At 41.3% G+C, this 26609-nt stretch overlaps 1 protein-coding gene across 1 annotated transcript in view; it reads right to left on the reverse strand.

Moving 5' to 3' along the window:
• CPA6 (carboxypeptidase A6) overlaps positions 1-26102 on the reverse strand; it is a 49133-nt gene extending 23031 nt beyond the window's left edge. The window contains exons 1-6 of the mRNA XM_009892954.1: positions 26089-26102; positions 23516-23591; positions 8848-8972; positions 5005-5119; positions 3944-4045; positions 2991-3095 (exon numbers count right to left, since the gene is read on the reverse strand). Coding sequence (XP_009891256.1) covers positions 2991-3095; positions 3944-4045; positions 5005-5119; positions 8848-8972; positions 23516-23591; positions 26089-26102 — 537 coding nt within the window. The remainder of the gene's footprint in view (positions 1-2990; positions 3096-3943; positions 4046-5004; positions 5120-8847; positions 8973-23515; positions 23592-26088) is intronic.
• Between the last annotated feature and the right edge of the window lie 507 nt (positions 26103-26609).

The following is a 26609-nucleotide window of genomic DNA, read 5'->3' on the forward strand; positions in this document are numbered from 1 at the left end:
ACAAAACCCCAATAAACTCCCAAACCAAGCAATAGTCTTTACTCTCCTTTTGCTTGTTTCAAATGTGAGTAGGCTGGTTTTGTACTTTCAATTGTATTATCACATAGAATCATAGAATGGTTTAGGTTGGAAAGGACCTTGAAGATCATTGAGTTCCAACCCCCCTACCATAGGCAGGGACACCTCCCACTAAAGTCCTTCCTGTGCCTTCTCTTTCTCCTTTTAATCTTTATCTTCTTGTATATCTCTCTTCCCCTTTTCTCTAGTTCATCTGTTCTTTTCCTCTGTTGTATTTACGCAAATACAGACCAAGCCTGTGTAGCAGGCAGGCTGTTGCCTGCCCATGCTGCAGCCTTACACCCTCGCTTCCCAAATCTGATCTGCCTTAGTCTGCTTTGCGTTTCCAGATAGATGGGAGCTGGGTCCTGCTCAGCTGCACGACTCCAGATGCTTTGCAGAAAGAGGGGAGCTGCTGCCCATACCCTGGCAAGCCACAGGAGCAGTCAGCTGCTTGTTGGCACCTCCACCCTATGGGAGGTGGCATCTCCATTGCTTGCAGCAGATTCCCTGGCACTCAGAAGCTGCCGCTTCCAGAGGCACAGGTAAGATGCTGAGGGTTCCCAGGCTGGGTGGGAATATCTGGTCAAGGTTGCAGCACCCAGTTTTGAGCTTGAACATTAAGTGACATTCACGCATAGAGGCTGTTCTCTAAGCTGAACCTCTTGAAAAGCCTAGTTGTACACAGAAGTATGGGTACTTCAATAAAAACATGTGACAGAGATCACAGGGTGAAGCGAAAGCTTGACAAAATATTTCAGGCTGCCTGCACAGTAAAGGGCTGTGTGTATGCTGTTCCTGCTAGAAAAGAACCTATCATCACATAAATCCAACATTTCCTTTCGCTTGCCTTAAATCAACGGGCTTGTGGTGCTATTCCTTAGAGTCAACAAACATGCCAGGAAAAATCTATTTCCAAGCCGACTGCCCTTTCTCAGAACTGCTCGTAAGCACCAGGGAGGATGGAAAGTGGGCTGCTGGGCTGCAGAGGTGCTTAAGGGAGGAGTTTGCCAGCAAAAGAGAATTGCAGAGTTTGAAGCATGGACAGACCTTCAGTTTTCCCAGAGTTCTTAGTAAAAATGTCTAATTCATTTAACAAAAAAAACCAATATCCTAAACCGAACAATCTAATCATCTTGTCTCTTCTCCCCTCCCAGCCATTTTTAATACAATGATGGAGACTGTGTGCATAATGTAGTCCTATCCTGATGCTTTTTGCTTTAATGCTGGGTTGAAACAGTGCTTTAAGGAAAGAAGAAAATACATGTCATTTATGCACAGAGGCAATGAACCACCAGACAAAGGCGGCACATTCCTGTATTCTCAAGGAACTCTGCAGAAACTTTCTTTAATCTAGGCTTTTACTTAGGTAGCAAAACATACTTACTAGCAAGCTACTCTCCGAGGATCTCAAATAACAACCAGAAGGTTTTTATGTACACGTACACAGCCTATATTCTGTCATAAGCTCTACAGAGAAACCTTGTGATTTTCCTCCTGCTGCCACATTGTAGTGCTTTGTGGGGAAACTTGGTAAGGAAGATGTACTTGAGCAATAAGCTTTCCCACCAGTGCTTGTCTGTCCCAAACATCTTCCTTCCTTACTGCAACCTGTTCTCCTGGGTAGGAAAGATGCTGGGAAATAGTTGCAAGTTTGTTCATCTTTACGCTAACAGAAGTCCTAAAAAGAAGACACACCGTCGTTGCACAATGAACTCTGCAGATCGGCTCCTGGGTCAGGTTTAGCCTATCCACGCATCAGCAGCCATGCTGACGGGCTCACCCAAATTGTAGTGGCCTCATACGCTGCTGTGACTTCTGAGGGGAATTCACACATGGTTATATGATCGTCTCAGCTAAGGCATTAGGGTGTTGATGGTGTAGAGGTTTACTCTCATGTAGTGACTTATAGGGCCAGGATCTTTCTGCTGAGTGGACAGATCCCAGAAGGTCAAAAGGCAGATCCTTTAAATCAATGGAGCCATTAATACATTGTAGAATTCCACAGTGATGGGGTAGGAGAGAAGTGAGAAAATTGTGTGTTTATAGGAAGAACCTCGCAAACAAAGATTTTACATCACTTGTTTTGAGCAAAAAAATGGTATGTACAATACTCAAAGCACATTCTTCTTTTTTTAAGCCTTCTTTGACTGCTGTAAATTGCATTGCAATATAGTCTCCACTGTGCAGCTAATATCCCTTCTTGAACAAAAGTTTGTTGGTCAAGGGGAAATGTCAAAATCCTGCAAACATATTGTCCATCTGAGATGAATCCAAAATTAGAAGAGATTAAGTACTGATATACAAAAAAATGGTGTACTGGACAAGTGGAAACCAAAATTCCAATTGATTTGATTTCACTGATAATTTGAAAAATGGCAAATGGATGGATATGAAGGCTAGACCCCAGATATGAAAGATAAAGGGAGTATAAATCAGTAAGATAGGATCAAAGAAATATTGGGGAAACCACTTGATATTCAGAGAATATGAAATCCATATTATTGGGTGAAATCTGCCTATGATTTTAGTTTTCTATTCAGGTGGAATTGCACAAAAGAGAGGTGTCTATCTTAATCTCAGTCCTTAAAGCAAAGATATTGCTGAACTGATCTGAAGCAGGACACACTGGCATGGATTTACCTGGACCATTACCAGAATTACAATCTCCACATTTTTAGATCTTGGAATAAAATCCTACTTCGTATCTCTGCCAATATGTGTCTGGCATATTTTTGTCCTCTGCCTAGCTGTGTCTGGCTGCCGCTATCAGCTTCGTTTATCAAGCACTTAAGCATTCTACAAATAAAAAAAAAAGGTGGTAAAATAGCTAGTTATTTTTCTTATTAATAATATGTTAGATTGGTTATAGCAAAAATGCAATGTTTATTGAACTGAAGGGACTGCATGACTGTAAATCATGAAACACTTACTTCTTTCACGAACCACTGGCAAAAGGCAGGGCCAATCCACTCTCTTGCATGGATCCCACAGTCTATCCACACAGCTTTCTTGTAGGGCCGTGACCTTTTACCTAACTTGAAGTGTAAATATTCATAGAAATATCAATGTGACAGTGCGACGAAATAATGAGAAGATAACACAGTATTAGAAACACTAAACAGTTTTGAATTTTCTTGTAAAAAGGAACACAAATTTATTGTTTTCAAAGGTATGGCCAAGATAATGATATGCAGGTATGCCAAGATAATGAAGCTGATCTATGGAAAAAAAATTACAGAAAAAGTGAGATCTTTCAATTCTTCTTGTATGAGGAATGATACCCTTAAATTCCACATGGTGCAGAGGGAGGAAAAGTGATGCTACAGGAGGAGTCTGATAGTCTGATTTGATGCAGAATCAAATTATCAGAACTCTGCAACAGCAGATGAAAAAAAGTACATTGAAAGTAAATTTTTTTTTTTGCGTCTTGCTGACACCATCTAATTTGTGGTCCTAATAATGTGAGTTGAGAGCACACAGCCCTGAAATTTTATCAGTAGCTAAAGAGGAAGCATATGTGGCACACACTGAGAAGGACTCCAGAGTCCTCTGGGGTCCCTCCCCACATAACTGCTTTCCAAGTTGTCTATAAACACAAAACTTTCCCATTTCCTGAAATCCAAATCCTGCTAATTGAACTTGTCCTGTAATCTATCTCCATGCATATCCAAACCTAGTAAATAGGATTTGGCTTTTCATTTTCCAGCTTTTTATGTTTTTGGTCATTAAAGATGACATTCAGAGAGCTACTTAGATCTTAGCAACTCATCCTTAGGGAAACACTGCTAACCTGTGTCTCTGGTGTACATGCTATAACATAAGTAACAAAGTGTCTGTCCCTGATTCCAAACTTTAGTCTGATTAATGACTATTTAATCTTTACCTTGAGTACAAACAGTGGTCTCCCTTCATAGGATTTTCCAACAGAGAACATGTGAACAAGATCCGAATGAGTTTTATTCAGATGATGCATCCAACCCTGGATCTGCAAATACAGAAATAAAATTTTTGCTTCAGTCTTTGCATTTCATGGGAAGCAAATGTAACACATATATTAATCTCAGCTCCCAGTCCTCTGTACCTTTTTGGATTTTCCTGTAGTTTTTCTTTTTTCATTTGTTTCTTTCTTGGGGTTTCTTTGTTTTGTTTTGGGGTTTTTGTTTGTTTGTTTGTTTCTGGTTTTGTTTTCACATTTCAACGATCACAGGGCTCTCATAGCTCTATTGCCAGAGGCTGGATGCAGCCCTCAGTCACGTGGAATTTTTTTCCCATTTTATTGTTGGAACACATTATCTGTTCATCCAAAATCTGGGGATGGGGCTAATCTGTCATTCCCTCTAAATACTAATGGAATGAAGAAAGAAGGCCCCTGACTGCCTGACAAGACACAGAATGGTGAAGAGATTGACCTGCAGGATTCAGTGCTACCTGCAATATTTGTTTCACAGGCACCAGAACTTGTCGAGACGCGGCACCCTCCGTGCTCAGCCTAGGAACTTTGTTTTGGTGCAGACTGAAACGGTTTATTTGAGCACACTGGAATCAACAGAAATTATTTACCCAGCTATCATCCAGGATGGTATTGCTTATACATGATTTTGTATCTAAGTGTTTCTAAGTTTATGCAAATATTAAAGCATTTGCTCATATTGCTCACTTAAATGAATCAGTGACACTAATTGCTCACTGAAATCTCTTACTCCATTAGACTAAAGACCTATTTTAAAAACAAAACTCAGAAGCTGCCAGAGATAGTTAAATGTAAAGATGTCTTGAATACAAATTGAAAAACACATATTTTTAACAAGGTGCCCATTTTTGAAGAAGAAACATTTAGAATACTTCTGAAGAGGAACAGGCAAACATAACTCATAGAGTGAACTCTTTGCCTCATTAAAGACAGTGCTGTAGCAGAAAAGAGGTACAATATGAATTTTCACATACTTCTTCCAGGGAGTGATACACTTCGTAGTTATACTCAGAGAGGGACCTTCGATTCCTATGTGACCTCAATCCAGTTTGGTTTTCTATTGCTTTCTGTAGGTCTGATATGAGAATCCTATGTAAAAAAAGATAGCGGAATTATTGAAAAACTAGTGAAACACACAGGCTAAAGCAGAACAACAATCACATTTAGAAGAAATATAGCGGGAGTTAAACCATCCTGATGTTACTTCATCTGTTATATTTTGACAATAGAGTGCTTCGGGCTTATGTGAATGTATGCTGCCAAATAAATACTCCAGCTGCTTTGAAATGTAACTGTGCCTTCAAAAAACACAATGAGCTTGTTAAGCAAATGAAACAGAATGATGTAAATAACGTAGCCAATGTGAAGAAGAAGCCACTTTCATTTGTTTATGGTGCAGATTTGCTGTCTTCTTTTGTAACCCAGTTATACTACATGATCATGGATCTTCAAAACTTGATTTCAAAACCATAAAAAAACCTAAAAAATTTCAGACTTAGAAGAACATGCACATACTTTCTCTCGGGGAATTATTGTACTGGCATGGAAAATTACATGTACCTACAAGTTGTAGAGGCAAAACAAAAACATGAAGAACTTGGTGGCATTATCATTCTGTCTGAAACACAACAAACAAATTAAAAAATCGAAGTGTGGTTTGTTGTTTCCAATTATCTGCTCTGCAATAGTTGTTTGCCACTTAGTTTAAAATTACTGAGGAAAAACGTGAAACAATACTAAGTGAAAACTAAATATGCTTTCATAAAAAGTGAGAGGTTTTTTACATTAAGAGCAAAATGCAGAAACGGTGTAAGCTGAAAACTTTCCTATTTTACAGCAAAACCAAATAATGATACAAATATAAAAATATGATGTGGACAATATCTAAAAAGAATTATATTGAAGAAGTTGGAGCGCCTATCCTTTCCATCACACAGTGACAGGAGCTGGGAATATCGCCACTGACATCAGTAGCAACGTGACTGTAAAACTGAGCGCCCTCCTTGTATACCAGTTTCTCCTAAAGCATGGTAATGTGCAATCACCATACCACTAATTCATCCTTCCTGTAAAACGATGGTGACTTTCAACCCTTTAAAGATTTATAGGCATTAGCTGCAATGATTGCAAAAAGATGAAAAGAAACTGCATTCACTCTGATCCTAACTCAACTGTGCAGCAGAGACCTCAAAGATAATAGGTCTATCTACATATAATATCAAAGTAAAGGTTATCCCCATCTTCAAACGTATTAGTGAAGTAATTGTATAATTAGGAATTACATTGTTCTACATCAGCTACTTTCATTAAGCAAACTAAGGGCTTATAGTCTTGACCTGCAAAGTGCTGTGCGCTCTAAGACCAGTACTGTAAAGGATTTAAGCCTGTATTTAGCTTAAAGCAGCGGTTTTATTCAAGTCATTAGGACATCTAATATGCTAAAAAAATACTTGCCTGCTTTGCTGAATTCTGATTAGTGTAAGTACCTACCAGGATCAAGCTCTGTTCGTTCACTTTTACAATAATAGATTTAATTTCACAACTCCTGATTGTTTATGTGTCTGTACTCCAAATGAGATTCAGTAATCTTTCTTTACTTTTAAATGACTGTGTACTGTGTGTGCTTATAACACAAAGGCTCTTAAGTCCCTCAGGTCTGAATACAACCTAAGTGGCTTCTTTACCAGACAACTTACAACCGAGGAACCTTGGTGCCTGTCTCTCTGGTCTCTCTGGTGCCTGGCTTGTTTTCATACAACCTAAGTGGCTTCTTTACCAGAGAACTTACAACCGAGGAACCTTGGTGCAGTAAGAGTCTCTCTGGTGCCTGGCTTGTTTTCATGACCATCTTCTTGTCATAAAGTCAAACACCAGGAGGGATAAGCCTGTCTTACAGGCAAGGGCTGGTCACCTTGTTTATTATTAGGGCTGCTTAGTGCTTCCTGTCTTTAGAAATTTGTCATAATGTAGGCAAGCGTCACTCCGTCAGGCTGAAGTTTTACATGGTGTTCGCCTCAGATTTTCCAGTTCCAAAAGGGATAGAGTAACTTAACTCCTTTGCGAACAGGGTGTGAAAAAGAAAATGACAAAAAAAAATTACTGTGAAACCCAGCCATGAGGAAAGGAGCTGTCTGAAGCCTTGCCCGGCGCCTCAGCCCCTTGGCTGTGGAGCTGGACTTCAGCTCAGGGCTGTGGTCCCCAGCCCAGCTGCACTGTGGGCATGGATGTGCCTGGCCACCTCGGCAGCCCCACTCCTACCACCCCCTGACTATCACTGCTGCTGCTTTCATGGCGAATCCTCCTGGCTTTTGTGGAGTTACAGAAGTCAGGAGGTTTCTCAGGACAAGCACATGCTCATCCGAGGCTTTGCAAGGTTTTGCTTCTGATGATGACGATGGTCTAGTGGGAGGTGTCCCTGCTTATGGCAGGGGGGTTGGAACTCAATGATCTTCAGGGTCCCTTCCAACCTAAACCATTCTATGATTCTATGACCAGGACCCAGCAAGCAAGGAGTCTGAAACAGGCGGTGTGGAGATGGAGAGGAGAGGAAAGAAATAGTCTGGAGTTGACAAAAGGCTGGCCGGCTTCCTTCTGAGTGCACACAAGCTGTGAGCCAAAAGGAAATCTTCCCTGTGGAAAATGAATGTGGTGTTGTCTTTCTATTTGTAGCACGCTGTTTCAGGTAGACTGCAGAGACCCTTCGCTCTCGCAGTTCTTGCCCTTGCACACTCTGCTCTGCAACCTAAGTAAAGGTCTTCAACTTCAGGCAGTGTTTAAACACATATAAAATGACCTTCTGTCATTTCATTAAAGGTGATTACTGTGAGCAGGAACAGCAGCAGACGTGAATACAACTGCTGGGGCATGGTAATTAGGGGACACTTTTTGTATAAGCATAGGAAAACAATTACAGAAGTCTCCATCTCATTTTTAAACACAAACAACACTGAAGCAGTGCTGAACCCGCATGAAAGGCATTCTGAACTTTGGCTACCGGGCCTGCATAATTAATTTCCTTACATTTGTTTTTGTATTTTTAGAATGACAAATTAATAAGAGACCATTGTTATAATAAAAATGGAACTCTGATAAGAGTACATATAATATAAAATATGATTTGCACCATCCTTTTCTCACTGAGAAATAAGTATAAATAGCCTCATGTAGGGCTTTATTCAGCAAATGTTTGAGAATTCAAATAACTCATCAGTTGATTATTCAGATGCTTCAGCATCTCACTGAAAAGGCTTTAATGACAAGATCATTACTCTTGTCTAGTGTATCATATTGATAAATATGAAATGATAAGTGTAGTCCAAAACTGTCTTGAATGCTTTTAAGAAATGCTGTAAATTATATGTGAACCTCAGCACGTATTTGTTCTGTATGACTTGTGCTGGGTCACGAGGAATGGAGAGTTATAAAACAGAACTAGTACATTCCTTTATAATTCATGAAGAAGGCTTGCCTCCGTGTTTGCAGCACACTTGTAAACAAACCTTGCTCCTGTTAAATACAGAGAGAGGCAAAGCAGGCTGTAGAATTAGTAATTACCATCCCTCTCTTAACAGATGTGATTTCATATACATTGAAAACACTTCAGCTTGGCTCCAAAGGTGGACATTTAATTAAAACTGCCTGCCTGTGTGAGATTTTCTGTTCTCCCATTAAAATGGTTGTTTTCCTGGCAATGTCTAGCTGTCTGCCAGTCTAATTGTGTGGAACGTATTTTCAAGCACACTTGGCTTCGTAGGCGCAGACCTGCCTTGGAGACCACAGCTCTGGAGTGAGGCACAGAAAGCAAAGCAGAGGCTTACGTGTACTGGATGTTTGCTTGCTGGAGGTAGGGCAGCAGACTTTGGGACGTGTTCTGTGGTACTCGCACATCGGTGACCGTGCCTTCGACGATGTAGAAGGGGCTGCTGGGCTGCCACAGGTCCACCTGTAGTGCAGGAACCAACCTGTAATTTATACGCATTCAGTGTAGGTGGGGAAATCCAGGAGATGGCATGCTTGAAGCTATGTAGGCAACCACTCTAGGCATGGTATAGACAATAAAACCTGTATTGGCAGGTCCAGCTCAACATCTATGCTCATGGAGCAGATTTTGTGATGGTTGTATCCACCTTACCACAACTCTTGTGGGAGATCTGCCAACAGGAAGAGGGAACAGTCTTAGGAATGTGCCTCCCCAAACAGCTCGAAACAAAAGCTACCTGCAACTTCATGCGCCTCCTCAGACTACTATACATTCCCTATGTATTACCTTCTATAGAGTCCACAAGTCTTTCATTTCACAAGGTATTTTTCTATGATGTTCACTAGAGCAGTAAAAGAAAAGAATGCTAAAGAGAGGTAGAAAGCATAGCATATACCAGTATTGTTTGCAAAGTATACCCAAGTTTTACTCTTGATAATAAGCAGATCAGAGGTCACCACTACCAGGAAGGAAGCTGTGATCTACTCAGTAATTTTATATGAAATGTCAAAATAACAGGATTAAGATAGTCAAATGATTGCAATCTTGGAAAAAACATTAGCTACTAAATGATACCACAGTTATGAAAGTGCTATCTATCTCTGCGCATACCTAAGGGATGCTTCTTGTCCATTTTTACTTTCTTTTGTTGCCAAATCTGAAATACATTTGGAAATTTTAGCCCAGAACATATATTTTTAAGAAAGCAAGAAAATTTGCCAACGGGGATTTGAAAATCAGTGTTCTGCACCCTGTAGCAAAATGGTGTCGTACTGCTCAGCCGTACCAACACCAGATGTACAGGCTCCTAAAGAGTGTTGAGAACAGTTCCTCCTCAGCCAGTATGAGGTCAGGGGCCAGAACACAAGTTAACAAACCTCTTCCCAGAGCTGCTGGATAGTCACAGGAGACTATGGAAAGGAGTCTCAGCAACAACCCGTGTCAATGTGACAAATACACATGTCAGGATCCACAGGCCTTAAAAATACATGTTTGTGAGCTGAATACAAAGAGGGGAATTGATAGGGACTACCATGTCCTCACATTTCTTAAAGAGAATTTAAAAAGAACTAATACTTGATAAATATCTTTTGAAGTTTATTGTGATCAGCTGTGCTAGGCTGCATTGATGAAAGTCATGGATAGGGCTCTTGAGCGTCCCTTGCCTTACTTGCTTTCCAGGTTTCTAAGAAGGTTTTTACAATCTATATTTTAAAAGCTCCTGACTTCATCCATGCCATACAAGCTATTTTGGAGATAGCTAATGCATTTCACCTGGTCTTGCTACGAACCTGGTTTGACAAGAGAGTATAGTCTTCCAACAGGGGTTTAGTTCCCACCGTTTCTCAAAAGGCCCTGAGTAAGAATATTCTGATGACCAAGAAAGCGTCTGATGCCTGAGCCTGAAGCTACCTCTTCAAGCAGTAGTGACTTTAGTCCAGTTAATCCAATTAAATGCCTGCTACTTTGGAAGGAGGAAAACTGAAACACAGGGGCAGCCTCTTCTATTCCTGCCAAAACCACGCTTTGTTTCACGCTGCCACAATATGGTCTATGGATGCTTGTGATAGTGGTGGGTGGCCGCAGCATCTTTTGAAGTCTAACACCAGGACTGGCAAAGTTCACGAGACTTGTGAAGCTGACAGCAGCTATGACAGATGGTCAGTAGAAACCAAACTCATGAATTAAATGGTGCTAAATGCTGCTTATAAATAAAGATCCTCTCACTGCACTAGCACCTTATGTTTGTTAGTTTGTCTATCTTTCATATTTTGATTAATTATAGGCATCCAGTAAAATCCCCCCCCGCCCCCAATTCAACATGTTTGATTTCACACATGGTTAATTACAAATGTGTATTTGACTTTTAAGATTTATTTCTAAAAATACACACCACAGAGGGTAAATTTGTTGCTCTTGGAGTAACAGCGTATCAGTCAGCTCAGCTTAAGCCATCTTTATAAATTAACAACAAATTGTTATACACAAGTTAAGAGCAACTGAAGTGAAGTATCTCCTGTCCAACTGCAATATTTAAGCACACAAAACTGGAAATAAAAGTTACAAAAATGAAAAAAAAAAATTGGTTTTGAGATACACCTGAAACTTGTCTTTGTTCTTGATAGTTACTCAGGATTAATTTTGGCAAATTTCTCCATCATTGTGGAGGGGACAAACCAACCAATATTCACCCTATTGGTAACAACATCACCAAGCCTTTTAATTTCTGAGGTATTCTAATTGTCCCTCACATTACTGGCTGCAAGGGACTATAAAAAGCAGAAGCAATCTTTCAACTAATGAAATCAGGGGTATATTGCACACCACTATCCTCTCTTGGCAAAAGTGCAGTATTTCACTCCTGGCACTGTCCTGGAAGTGAGACAAAACCCCCCCATTTTTAGAATACAAATTACTCCTCTTCAGCGTGGGTCCCTATTTGGGTAGTTTGCCTTCATTTGACTCCCACTTCTCATCCTTTGCAATGTAAACAAAGCATTCAGTGCTCATCTGGGAGATGTTACTTGTGCTGTCCAGACCACTGCTTCGATTGCTGACTCGATTTTGCTTTATAAAGCACATAACAAGAAACACATTTCTCCAACAGACATCTTATTTATATTGCATCTTTCAGCTTGTCCTTGGCGTGACACAAAGGCGGTGCAGGAAAACTGACAAACAGAAGATGGAGTGCAGAGCAGGCGTGTTTGGACTGAGCAAGTCCAGCTATCCTTTACTCACTGCCAACTTTAGGAGACCTTATCATTGCATCTCCCATGGATACTGAGGGCTCCATTGGCGTCAGGACTCTTCTTTCAGCATCATTACTCCGGCAAGCATGCCTTGGATCTCCATGCAGGGCTCTGCTGGCTTGCGAGTGGTACTGATAATAATTGTACTCCTGTCCTCTTTACTATCTATGATGAGGTGTTGTTATCCCCACACATTACACATTAGCTACTATGTAGTGTTACAGACAGGGTACCGGTCAGTGCCAGAAAACATTTATTTGCTGTGTGGGTGGTGGGTGAGGGGAAGATTCTCCAGCTACCAAAACAAACAGATGAAGAAATCCTACAGAACACACAGCCAAATATTTCAACCTCAAAATCCAGCTGGCATCTTGAGGCTACAGGAAAAGAGATGTGCTTTAGAGTGTATCCACAAACCTAAATATTCTCATCTCCTTCATCTGGGCCTTGCAGAACCGTCTCTTTTCCTATCTGTCAGGCAGCAGGTTGCGTTTAGAGGGTCTTGGGATTTTTTAGGTCTCTGGACAATAAGCAGAACCCTGGCAGGATTTTTTCAGCAAGCGCAGATTTGGGACCTGGAGACCAATTACTGGGCACCTGCTGCTACACTCATGTGTGATTCGGGGTACCTGCTCTCGAGGACAGCGGTGGCTCCACAGATGCCCAGCGAATGCTCTTTCCCAGAATCTCACTGGAAGCACAAGCATCCAGACTCGCTTTCTATTAGAAGAAATGATGTGTAAAAGCATACAGACAGCTCTCTCTTCCCAGAGGACTTAAACACATTATTGCTTTCTTTAACAAGGAAAGTATAAGAGATAATTAATTGTGACTACATAGTAAGTATTCTTTTCTAACCACGCATTCTTTTTTCAGCCTCACTCATCCCATAAAAGTCCTCGGGGTTCAACTTGTGCTTAGGTTTCCTTGTAGGCACTTTCTCTTTAAACTGAGGTGTTAAAGACAGCCAAAGAGTATAAATGCATCAGCTCTTACCTGGACACCTTCCAAGCTACAGCAACCCTGAATTCATTAGTCATGTCCCTAGCTTTTGGTCAGTATGGTGATGAAAAGTCTGCATAAGGCAAAGAGAGAAATATTTTAAAAAGATTTGGGTGCTGAGCTAAGAGAATTCAGAATTTCTTGCAAAATTAAAAATGATGCAAATAATTTTCCAAGAAGGCAAACATTTCATTGGGATAATCTTACATATCACAAGTAGTGTACGCAAAGCTCTGTTACCCTGCCAGGACAGAAACCAGAGCAAGGAGTTTTATTCTTCACTAGTTCCAGGTTTTCCTGCAGCTAGTTCTGCACCTTTGGGAAGGGAGCCCGAGAGGAAAGGAGTCTCCTTGCTTCTTCGCAGGAATATGCTCACAGCTGCATAAATCCCGCACTACTTTCTTTCCTTTAAGTCACTGAAAGAAATCACCATCTTCTTTAGACCACAGGGCTTAGCCCGGCTCATGCTCTGTAATTAAAGCCATTTTCTCAGGCAGTAGCCTCCAGTTATTTCTCACTACCCTTTCATAAACAGGTGCTTAATTTCACCTTCAGTTTAGCCCAAAACGAAGATGCTTAGTGCTCTCATCAGGTCTGCGATCGTGTACCGATCAAAAGAGATGATTGATGCTTGTTGTTGAAAATAACTAGAATAACTCTGCCATAACTTACATATAGTATCTGGACAAGATTGTTTATATGATTTATCTGTGTTATACCCCATGAAGACAGTAATTTTGTTATGTTTTATTACCTAGCAATTCCAGTTTTTACACTTATTGAGTTCTATACAGCAACGCATATGCTGAAGCTGGCCTTGTCCGTAACACCAGTATGAAAGGACTTCTTTCAGAAATGCTGTCAGCTGTAAAGTTCAGAACATAACTATTATTATGATGCCATCAGTTGAAATGACTTGGCATTTCTGAGCCTCTTCTAAAAGGGAATGTGCAGTGAGTAATTTAAGCAGTGATGGTCTTTGCTCATGGGCTCTATCAGCGTGTCATGGACTCTCTCAAGGTGTTCGTATGCTCTTGTATAGACACATAAACACCCTAAGCTGTGCTGAAACTCTATTAGATATGTTTTCAATCAGAAATCTGATAGGAGAAGATAGAGAATAGAAGTAGAAACTGCTGTAGTCTCACTGATGTTGTCAGAGGTCTGACTATCAGAGGCTTCATCACGTAACACATGAGAAACAGTCACATATATGTGTACACACAAACACTGCTCACATGTACATATACAGTGTGCAACAACATGACATTTTAGGCTTCTTGTGGTACATTTCCAAAGAATGAATAAAGGAAGAAAGATTCCTGTTGATGCTGACACTGATGGATAACTATAGCTGTGCTGTAGCTCACTTGGACAGAGTAGAACTGCTCCTCTCTAATGTCTTCACCCTTGCAAATATTTTCATGATCAGGACTGATTTCATCCTCACTTGCTCCTGCCAATTAAGGACCTTAATTGGCATTCCTAACTGCAAATCTCCTTCAGCTGCTCTTTATGTGCAGCAAAATGGTCCGGTGGCAATTAAGTGTGGGATTCTCTGTGCTTTCTAGAAGGACTTACAGGGTAGTCCTAGTTGCTGGTGCAGAGTAATTTAAGTTTCTGATTGAGCACACTAGACATTTAATTGGCTCTAACTTTTCAGTAGTTATTTGCTTTTCAGTGAGGCTGGTAAGAATAATTATGCCAATAAATTTGGATTGATTCACGGGATTGCAGCAGCCATAACACTGTCAGGAACAGAATGTGAACAATGCACAGCTTGAAGTTTTGAGTTTTGCAGATATTTGTGGAACTGTAACACAGTAATGGTGTTGCCACTCTACTTACACTGCTATAATTTTACACTGCAGAAAAGAACTCATAGGCTATTCCTCAAGAGAGTCACTGAGGAAAAATTCATACACAATTATACGGTAATTGAATATCCATTCTTACAAGTACAGATGCCAGTGGGCTAAGTATATTTGAAAGACATGAAATGGTCTTTAACAGACTAATTAAAAAAACCCAACCAAAACCCTATTTGGTTTCTTATTAAACTATTTACAGATTGATTCATTTTGTAGTTGCTGCTGCACTGCATGAGAAATGGAATAGTACGCCCTGGGTCTGATTCTGTTCTCACTGAGGTGATGGGGCTGTGCTGATGACTTTGTTGAGCTCAGACTCAGGCTCCTTCCCCAGTAAAAGAGGAGGCAGATTCCTCCCACCTCAGAAAGTCCAGGTGCCCTGCATCTTGTGAGAACAACACTCACTACCTGGGATCTCTTGTTTTATCTTGCATCTTCCTACTAAAATTTTCCTGGAACAACATTTTCTTTCTAAGGCTGACAACTGGTTTACAGACACGTATTCTGATGAATAACCTCTGTTGTCACCTGATGTTCCTTCTGTATCTGAAATATTCTGCGCATATCTGACTGGAACCCAAACTATGAGTTAGGGTAAAATCTGGACTGATGACTAAAGTGTCTGGCTGTATAGATATTTTTGCTGTATGTGCAGAATAAAATGCACACAGCCCCAGCCACTGAGTTAACTCTTTCCTTCTGCAAAGCAGGAATAGCTCCATTTGGGCTGACAGGCTTTCTTACTGCATTTTCAGCCGGGCTTTTGTTCTCTGAAGCCTTTTTCAGCATTTGCCTATGGAGCTGTAAACTATCAGATTTATAGCCAAGCGATCCTTTTCCCCTATGAGAAATTTTTCTGATTCCCTGAACTGCAATGACAGGATCAATTCAGGGATTACAATGGATAAGCAGCTGCTGTAGGGGATAGAAAACAAACAAAAGCGAATGGAGTTGTGGCTTCAAGGCCTGCTAGGCTGGCTCGTCCCAAAGTTAAAGTAGTGCCTGGCTGTGCCCAGGAATTTCTTTTGTAAAAGCTACTGAAGAATGAGTGGTCTAGCCCTATTATGCCAGCAATGTTCACAGAGCAGTAGCTTCTTTGCTACCTATACAAACAGCGCCGATCCCAGTCAGGCGTATGTAATAAAAAGTGCTTGTAGACCACCGATGGAGTAGGAGTTATCAGTCAAGCCTCAAATGAAGTAGTGCTTCAAAAATAACGCTTACAAAGGAAAATTCCAGAGCAGATAAACAGAATCTGCTGGGTCTGAGGACCCGAGCAAATCCCGGTTTCTTTGCAAAGCACTTGGGAATGTGACATTTGTTTCTGTCAGTCAGGTCCAACAGAATTAAAACCATGAAAGGGCTCATAAATCAGCAACAGGCTCCTCAAATTGACTGCTAGACAAGAGCAAGCAGGAGACAATAGCCAATCATTGGAGGGGCGTATGAGGCAGAGGGACAACAGATGGACAAGTGGAGCCCTGGGGGATAAAGAGTGGGCAGCTTTGTAATACTCAGGTCACTGTGGTACTATCATCTTAAATATTTCTCTTTCATTTATTGATTACTGTAATAATTTGGAAATTATTGGTATGAAACAGTGATCCTGCAAAAAGGTATTTCTGGTCATAAACACTGGGTGAGGAGCACAGATTTGCACCATATCTGTAAAAAGAGATAGTATTTATAAGAGCAAAGAACTGCAGCCAAACACCTAAAACTCAAGATCAGTGCCTGTGATTGCACTAGAGCAGCAGCAAATCCAAAAACTGTGACAGTGATCTATAGCTAGAAAAACAAATAACCCCATGAGTTTGTACGTGAATTGCTAAAGAATTTGCTGTACTTTAGTCTATCACAACCACATGAAAAATGTTCCTTAACACTGCTATGCAACATACTTGTCATCTTACATGACAGTTGGAGGAGGAGCTCCCCCATCATTTACCTCTGTCATACTCACCGTCGTACCTGCTCCAGTGGGCTCTGGCGCAGGGACTGTGCACAAGATGTTCAAGGGTGTCGGGTAATGCTGCTGGTGGGAAGCACAGTTACTGGGCTTTTATTTTTCTAGAGGAGGGGCTGGCAGGGGGACTATGGGGGACCCTGCTCTGCCTGGCTGGGGCGAGAGCTGTCAGGGCCAGAGGCACCTCCTGCTGCTTTGCAGGCTGGCACGGTGGCCGATTCAGGCTTATGCTTTTGCTTCGCTACTGTGGATGAGTTTATTGGTTGAATACATGCAAGTTTAAGCAACTTTACAGAACTCACAGCAGACAAATTTTAATCTGCGGAACTGGCTGTTTTTACTGGCAGTGTAGGCCTCCATGCTATGTTCAACCCATCAGGGAAAAAAAAGCAATATTTTGTCACCTACAAGTTAATAGAACCAGCCAATGAAGGAATCAATTTATAATAATGATTAATAACAAAGCACTGTGGGCAATGGAGCTACAGACCAAAACTAATTTGTGGAAATTACTCAGCAAGTGATTATGACTAATGTGATTTGCCTTCGGGCAATTCATGAACCAAAAGTTAAACGTGTGGAATGGAACATTCATTATCCATTATTCACTCAGTATAGGCAATGGCATTTTGTAGTGTAGCAGAGCCTATACACTTCAGGCAGGTTTCAGGGGTTTATTACACTAAGGATTATACGGACTTTTTTTTTCTTAAAAAAAAGGGGGGCAAATATACCTCCTAAGGAGCTCCACATGCTAAGTTTAGAAAGTCTGAAGTGACTACACCTTCTGTAAAAGTGTTTGAGTTAACCTTACAGCTCAGGTATTGGTAGAAGAGCTGTCCTGTTTGAGACCGAAAGGTTTCCATGTGCACTAAAGCCCCTGGGTATTCATCCAACTTCTGTGAGTTTTGTGGCTTAAGCTGTGACTAGACTGCCACTACTGCCCAAGTTAATTACTGAGGGCGTTTTCTAAGATACTTCAAATACATCAAGCTGTATAGCCAATTCCAAGATGATCCTTCAAGGATGTCTCAGTGTAGGTTTCTGTAAATGCACATTCAAGAAAGGACTCCTCTTGTGTCTGGTCCTCTTCCTGAAAGGGACAGACCTTGCAACCTGCTGACTTCTACAGCATTGGCTTCAGCACGGCAGAAGGCAAAGCTCTCCCCACTTCTTTCCCCACTGCCCTGGTCTTTCTTTCTAAAAGAAAGCAGCTGGAGCAGACTGTAAATCACAAAATCTACTCAGGAAAAATAAGTGGTAAGAACAGTCATTTAGAAACAGGCAGATAAAACAAAATGAGTGAAAAAATATTTTACCACTCTTAAGTGCCCGTTTATTTTCTTCCTGATTGTTTTCCCTTTGTCCAAATCAGTGGGCGATAAGAAGGGGTATCTTTGCATTTGCTTTATTCTCTGCCTGACACTGAAATACACTGCTTTGTAATAGGACCATCAGGACAATTTTCTCAAACTTCTTTGTGACAAAGGCCTTCAGAAGGACACGCTCATTTGAACAGGACAGAGATGAGTTTTTCTTTTAATTCTTTGCATTATGAAAGATATGCCAGAGGCAAAGGCTAAGTGACTTTGCCTTACAAGTATAGATTTCAAAAGCAGAAGGAAATGGCTGGAATAAACACAGAATACTACAAGTCTATAGTAAAGCTCCCTCCACCAGACACAGTGAGGAGGGAGCCTGGAACAGGAGGGGTTGTCTTCTCCTTGCCTTGCCAGCATAGATGGTCTGTTGTATGCAAGGAAATCCTGCGATGAGAATATGATCCATTTCTGCAGAACGTACTCTACTTTGGGTTTGCACTGTCCTGGGAATTTATTCAAAACATTTAGTTTGTGCATGGATCACACTGCGGGAAAGCTGGGCTCCCAAACTTGACTTTTGCACTGCAATTTCTGTGTTTCTTTAGGTTGACTAAAGGAGACTAATTCTGGTATCGCTAGAAAGCATAACTTTTGGTACCTTTGAAATGTACCTCATGTCTAATAGATCAACTTGCCAGGGTAGAGAAACATATGTCTGAATTTAAACCCAAGTGCAGGTATCATTCTCACTTTGAAAACAAGTGATGTAAATTTTTTTTTCGCTGGCTTTTCTTGTTTTTCTAATACTGACAATGGTGGAGAATACTATCATGTCATGTCATAACTCAGGTTGAAGTCTTCAAATAGCCTTAAATAAAACATTAACATTTTTCAATAGGCCAACTACTTGCAGTTAATCCCAAAATATCTGAAAAAAAAGTGAAATTGGTGGCATTTGATGCTTTTTTTATGTACAAAACTGTTGCATCTTGAAAGGATGCTGGTTCCAACTTTAATTTTCCCTTGAGGAACAGAACATGTGAGTAATATGACAGGTTGGTATTAATTTACTGCTCAAACAAAAATGGATTCAAAGGAGATGTAAAACCAATTCTTAAACCAATTCTGGTTTTCTGACCAGAGGTACTGCTCACTATAGGAGAAGATCAGGTTCAAGAACAGCTGAGGAACCTGAAGGTGCTCAAGTCCATGGGACCTGATTACATTCATCAGGTCCTGAGGGAACCAGCAGATGAAGTTGCCAAGCCACTATCCATCATATTTGAGAAGTTGTGGCAGTTCAGTGAAGTTCCAACTGGCTGGAAAAGGGGAAACATAACCCCCATTTTAAAAAAGGGCAAAAAAGAATACCTGGGGAACTAGTGGCCAGTCAATCTCACCTCTGTACCTGGCAAGATCATGGAGCAGATCCTCCTGGAAACTCTGCTAAGGCACATCGAAAATAAGGAGGTTATTGGTGACAGCCAACATGGCTTCACTAAGGGCAAATCGTGCCTTACAAATTTGGTAACCTTATACGATAGTGTTACAGCATTGGTGGATAAGGAGAGATCAGCCGATGCCATCTACCTGGACTTGTGCAAAGCATTTGACACTGTTCTGCACGACATCCTGGTGTCTAAATTGGAGAGACGTGGATTTGACCAATGAACCACTCGGTGGATAAGGAACTGGCTGGACAGTTGCAGTCAAAGAGTTGTGGTCAATGGCTCCATGTCCAAGTGGCGAGCAGTGACAAGTGGTGTTCCTCAGGGGTTGGTACTGGGACCAGTGTTGTTTAACATGTTTGTTGGTGACATGGATGTTGGGATGGAGTGCACTCTCAGCAAGTTTGCTGATAACACCAAGCTGTGTGGAGTGGTTGACACGCTGGAGGGGAGGGATGCTATCCAGAGGAATCTGGAGAGGCTTGAGAGGTGGGCCTGTGAAAACCTCATGAAATTCAACAAGGCCAAGTGCAAGGTCCTGCATGTGGGCTGGGCAATCTCATGCACAAATACAGTCTGGGCAGAGAGTGGATTGAGAGCGCCCTGAGGAGAAGGCCTTGGGGGTCTTGGTTGATGAGAAGTTCAACGTGAGCTGGCAATGTGTGCTCACAATCCAGAAGGCCGACCATATCCTGGGCTGCATGAAAAGAAGTGTGGCCAGCAGGTCGAGGGAGGTGATTCTTCCTTTCTACTCCGCTCTTGTGAGACCTCACCTGGGGTACTGTGTTCAGCTCTGGGGCCCCCAACATAAGAAGGACACGTACCTGTTGGAGCAAATCCAGAGGAGGGCCACAAAGATGATCAGAGGGCTGGAGCACCTCTCCTATGAGGGCAGGCTGAGAGAATTGTTCAGCCTGGAAAAGAGAAGACTCCAGGGAGATCTTATAGGAGTCTTCTAGTATCTGAAGGGTGCCTCCAAGAAAGCTGGAGACAGACTTTTTACAAGTGCATGTAGTGATAGGATGAGAGGTAATGGCTTCAAACTGGAAGAGGGTAGATTTAGAATAGATATTAGGAAGAAATTCTTTACCCTGAGGGTGGTGAGGCACTGGAACAAATTGCCTGGGGAAGGTGTGGAAGCCCCATCCCTGGAAGTGTTCAAGACCAGGCTGGATGGGGATTTGAGCAACCTGGTCTCGCAGAAGGTGTCTCTGTCCATGGCAGGGGGGTTGGAACTAGGTGATCTTTAAGGTCCCTTCCAACCTAAACCCTTCTATGATTCTATGACTCTAAAATGTAAAAATCCAAAGCGCAGTACTTTCAATTATAGCAATTTGTATATATCTGTTGACTGCCCGTTCACGTCTCTGTTGTTTGTCGGGCATAGTGTGTTAAGACAGCAACAGGACTATACCTGGGCTTTGTTTGTAGATTATTTTACACTGTTGGGGTTGGGTTTTGGTGCAGTCTTCTATTTTCTCCCAAGCACATCATCAGCACTGTGCTTAAAGACTCATGTTTAAAAAACTGAATGCAAGTCCACTGTCGGTTGAGTTTCCAACTGTGGAAGTCTGGGGGCGGGGGAAGGACAGGGGAGACTGACATGGAGACTCAAAAAATTGCCCAACTCTAAATACGTGGTTCTTTAAAGGGGGTGATGACTTGCGGCCGCTACTGACTTTTGCTGGTATTGTGAGTACTTGGCACTTCTAAGAAGTGTCATTATCCATCCACTCCTTCATGAGTGAATAACTCGGGAATTTTTTTTTGTGGGGGAAAAGATAATGATAATTTAATGTTAAATGTATCCATTACTTGTTAGCCCCTCAGGTTTCTCTTTCTGTCTGACCCCATGTAGATGGGTAGTGAAGCAGCTGCAGATGGAAGAGCCCTAAGACCTGAAATGCAGCCAAACCCAGCCTGTTTTCATTAAACTGGGTGTCAATGCTCTCTCTCTTTTTTTGAATCTTCCCTTCAACCTCCTCATCTTACTACCTCATCAGAATCAATCACTTTCTAATTAACTAGTCAGATTCCAATGCAGTTTGCCAAAATTTTATTATCCTGCTCTCAGAGTTATAGCATGCAATTATTTATTCAAGTTTCTACTGCTCCCACTTTGATGGAACTGGGTGAAAGAAATCTCTCTCTGGGAGCCTAAGGGAGCTCTGTAATGAGAAACAGTTGCAGGAAGGTGAGTAACCCTTTTGCTTCGCAGGGTCTGCAATATGAGGAGAAAGGAAAAAACACATGTGCTCCCTCTTTATGTTCCAGCATCCAGGGGGAAGAAATTAATGCAAAAACCAGCTTCCACATGTATTTCTTGGGTTTATGGTTAGATTTTTTTTTTCCTAATTGGGAGTAAAACAATTATTCTTTTTGGGGTATTACAGTAACATTCACAGTTGAGGGTCAGGCCCTTAGTAAGCACGGCAGAAACAAATATAAGACGATATTCTTCAGGAGAGTTGGGCATTACAGTACAAAGTGCTATAATACATTGCATTGTGACGCTGCCTCTGTTGAACCTTGAAATTGCTCATGCAACATGTGCACAGGTTGGATGTCTTGAGAAAGGGATTTACAAAAGATAGCACCTTGAGCAGGGAACTAACTGAACATATCGTTAGGAAATGCAGAGGTGATGAAGACAGCCTCAGCCTTCCTACTTAAACCTAGTAAGGAATCAACACCTTGACTAGTGGGGCATTCACAGCAGTTAGCCTTCTCCTGGGCTGAGGTACCTAAGGTAGCTCTGTCCACTTTCTTAAAAAATGGTAGCAAGAAAGCTTTGTCATAACTGAAAGATGGAATAATTTTCAGGAGGGTGTAAAAGCTCTTCTAAGATCTTCATTTTGTTTGATTTGGTATGCAGCCTGAGATTTTATTTTCTTGTATCCCAGATGTTAATGATTGAACTAGAAAATTATATGCACCTACCTTCTTTGCCTCAGTAAGAATACCATCACTTAAATGAAGTTTCAACAACGAAGACAGAGATACATAGCAGAATGCCTAATAGTTTGCTGGAGTTGGAAGCAGTGAGCAGCCCCAAGGTTTTGCACATGCTCCCATTACTTTGGTACCACTGGTGGTCTGCTATGACCCAAAACCGTATGTCACAGGATGGCCAAAGTTACCAACGTGTTCCTTTGTCTACATCCATATAGCTCTTTTCAGCCAGACACAAATGAAGGCTTGAGTTTGTTGCACCAAATGAATGTCGCTTCTGCCTGTAGGGCCTGTGGGGCTGTCCATCAAACTCCTTTACCTTCATAGGTACAAGGGAGGAGTCAACTGTTGCCCACCGGGCTCCAGCAGAGCATGAGCTAATGCAGGGCAAGATGCAGAGCCTGGACTTGTGTTCAACTTCTGGAACAAACTCAATGTAGTGATCAGGTTGTTACTTCTCAGGTTCTGCTCTGGTTAGGCTGTGTTTTGGAGACTATTAATGAGGCTTGTCACTCCCCCAGCGCCCGAGGGTAGCGCATGTGTATGGTGCAGTCCTTTCCATGCTGTCGTAGGGGCCAGAGACCTGGCTTACAGGTACTCCCCATCCTCCCCTGAGACAGTGGGACACACTGCTGTGGAAAGACTGTGCAGGCAAAGCAGCACCCTGCAGAGTGCTCTTGTGCCTTGCTGCTACAGTGGCACCATTACTTTTCCTTTATATCTGCAGTAAAAGGCCAGGGAAGAAAGTTTTTGGCTTGCTAGTGAGCCTTGTAGACACTCTCTCAACTGCCTCCAGAAAATTATTCTGCCAGGGAGATTCTCAAACTGAAGCCACTTCCTTTTTCTATTCCTGTGTGTGTTCACATCTTGAATTAACTCAGTGTTTTAAATAAAACCATCAGCCAGATAATGAAGCATGCAACTATGTACGCTAACAAGAAGTGGAAGAGTGAAAAAAGCAAATTTGCAAGTGTGGCACCTATATTATTTTAAGGCAATAAGTGTTTCTTGTTAAAATTGTCAGGCATGATTAATCTAATTCCTATGCTATTTTATTGGGAAATCAGGAATTTAATGGGCAAAGGCTGCTTTTCAGAGTATAAAATAGCTTGAAGCAAAGTGCCAAATGAAAGTCCACCCACTACAGTCTTCAACAAACATCAGAAAAAGGAGATGAAAATAATCAAACTCACCTTAAGCCTGTTAAATGCAGCCCTCAGGATCTGCGTTTCCCTCTCGCTCTCAGGAACAACTCGTATCACTTTATCACTGCCAATAACAGAACATTGAATTGACACTTTAAGGCTCTTTGCAGCAGCACAATGCAAGAGTAAATAGGTTCAGATAGCTACCACACTTGTGCTCTTTTTCAGCATCTGCAAAATGTTGGGTGAACTGCAGCTCTGCTTCTAAACTTGCTCCCTGGATTATGCACTTCCATAGAAATTATTTGCTCTTTACAGATCAGGGTGTCAACTTCACCCTTCATTTCTATGTAAATGCTTTTGTTCATTCCTTCTAATTTAAACCATTCAGGCTGACATCTTCCATACCGAATATCTTCCTTAGATCAAAAAAAATTACTTTTTTTTGAAAAAAAAAATAATCTGTTTCTGAGGACAAGATTAGGTAAGGTACATTGTTTTTGTATGTTTAAACATTTAATGGGCTTTGAAGAGTCCAGAGGTCTCGTGCTTTAAAGATGGGACTTGACTTAAGAAGAGAGGTGACCATCATATAAGGGCCATGCCTTTTGCTTTATCCATTAAAGCTTGCACAAATTTTGTGAAGTAAATAGCTGTCCATACATGCTTAGAAGGTTCTAGATAATAGCAGCTCATTTTATGCACTTTCTTTAGCAGATCTCAATGAACATAACTTTGCAAACAGGAAACAAGAAACTGAATAGCTGTTCATTCAGTGACCACTATCCACGATGTGAACTATGGGAGACTGGAGACCATAGAAAATATAGGGGGCTAAGATATCATCATCATAAACCATACACAAGAGGGCTGAAATAAATTTGTGTAGCCAATGCTAATTTCTGCATTTTCCCACATTTTGAGTTTTTGAATTTGTACTGTTAATTATCAGTACTTCTCTTCCAAGAGCCCTTGGAGGTCATGTGTATCTTTATTTCTACAGCTCTATCCAGTAGCCAGAACCCCCTTTTAAAAAAAATTATTTATCTCTAGTTTCCTTATTATCTGGGAATTTTATGCAGTAACATTTCCCTTGACACTGAGAGAAGATTCTCTTAAATGTATTGTGAACTCTCCTACTTTCCTGGAGCTTCTGAGTTTGCTCAGAAGATATCTGGCCAACTAGAAGCAAAACTGGTGAGCGTGCATTTGCCAGCCTCGCTGTTTTAGAAAGGCTCCCAATCTGCTGCTGTTCTCAGCAAGCAGACACCAAGTCTGGCCTTTGGTGTACTGCAGCTACAGCTCTGGTAGGACTCAACTTTGTTGCAAGAATCCTTAAAGTATATATAGGTAAGCATTAAATATTGTCACTAAGTGGTTCAGAAGAACACACTGGTTGTTGGGTTCAGTACTATTAATAAACACTGAATTCTGAAATGGCTTACTTTGCCTCTTTGTGGTAGCCATTTCCCTTCCCCCATTCTTCCTTAGTCTTTTCTCTCCAGTCAATGTCTGCTCCCCTTGGTTAGCCTCTGATCCTTCTGTCTGTCTGAGCTCTTCAGTTTTGGTTCTCACCCCTGCCGAACTTTCCCTGTAGACAGGTCCCAAGCCTTAAAACTCCTAAGTCTTCCAACAGCTTCATGGCCTTAATGTTTTTGGTCCAGTGAGACTCCAGGCCGTGGCTGCAATAACAATGATGTACCCAGAGATGTGGACCTCAGTCCATTCTGCTTGTCTGCTGTTGACCTTACTTGACAAATGGTCTATGCCTAAGAAGGAAGACTTCTGAAAGCACTCTTGTTATAATTAGGCAGCTCTAATTTTAGGGGAAATTACTATGCTTCCAGGCCGAGTTTAACCTCCTGTATAGGAGCTTACACAGAAAGGAATAAGCCTCTTGGAGTACTACAACTGCTGCATCTTTTCAAGGAAAATAGATGCTTTTAATTTATCATACACACAACAGTAATATTCTTTCCCATTACTCATTTCTTTCAGAGTATTAAATTGCTATCAAGAAGCAAATGGGTAAAAAGAAGTAATGATTGCCCAGGACATGTGAAGGTGAAGTAACTAACAAAGATTCATTGGACATTTCTGGAAGGACTGGGATAGCTGGCATATAAAAAACAGATTTTACTGAATTAAGTAGCTAAGCATGTGTTACGCAGCTGTAATGGAATTTCGAAGAAACAGCTATCACTTAGGTACGGTCTTGAATTAATACACGTCACTCTAAACTGTCTTGGATTAGCTCAGCAACTCTGTCATTTCCAATGTGATGAAAGACCTGCCTTAAAGAGGAAAATATTGGTGCTGTGACAGATTGATCACTTGACATGTTGTTGCGAAATGCCTCAAGCTGTGGCTGGGTCTGCTGCTAGAGAGCTCATAGCAAGCAGTTTAGCATACCTGGTACTATTAGTATTTTATGAAAAGATGGTTAAGCCATTATGACAAGGCAGTTTCATTTTTTGTGTATGTAAGATGCAGGAATACACTGAATTCCTGAGAACTATCTGCTAACACCCACTTCTGTAGGCTAGCCAGCCAGTGGATAATCATTGTATGTTCTCCAAAAAAGCACAGATACCAAATCCAGCTTTACTCCTGATACCTACCAGTCAAAGAACATAGTCCTAAGGTTGTTTTTCAGATTTACAGCTTCCCTAGTTACATTTCACACTAAAGAAACCAAACAATAACCTTAAACATTGTGCAGTACCCGCTGAATTTAGGGTAGAAATCCAACAGCCTCCCCAGTACGTAGAAATCCAACAACAAAACCTACCAGGTCACAGACTAATGTGGCTGATACATGGCAGCTATACCCCAAACACTCAGAACCACCCCATGGGGAGGTCCCCTGCCATCCCTCATGTCTAGCCGTTGGGGAGAAAGAAGAACTGATCGTGTATACATCCAGGGAAAGTCGTGTTGCCTGCAGACATATGTCAGCACTCCGCTGATTTATGCAGGCGAGGTTATTTTTCTGACCATAATGTCTCCAAAGTTTTTTTTAAAGTCTATTTTTTAAAAATTTCTAAACAAACAGCAAGATGGGACACATTTTGTAGAAATTAATATAGAACGTTACATCAACCAGGACAAACTTTCAATTTACCCCTAGCAACTAGGCTAA

Source organism: Charadrius vociferus, unplaced genomic scaffold (assembly GCF_000708025.1).
Source record: "Charadrius vociferus isolate BGI_N301 unplaced genomic scaffold, ASM70802v2 scaffold539, whole genome shotgun sequence".
In the NCBI taxonomy this organism is placed as follows: Eukaryota; Metazoa; Chordata; class Aves; order Charadriiformes; family Charadriidae; genus Charadrius; species Charadrius vociferus.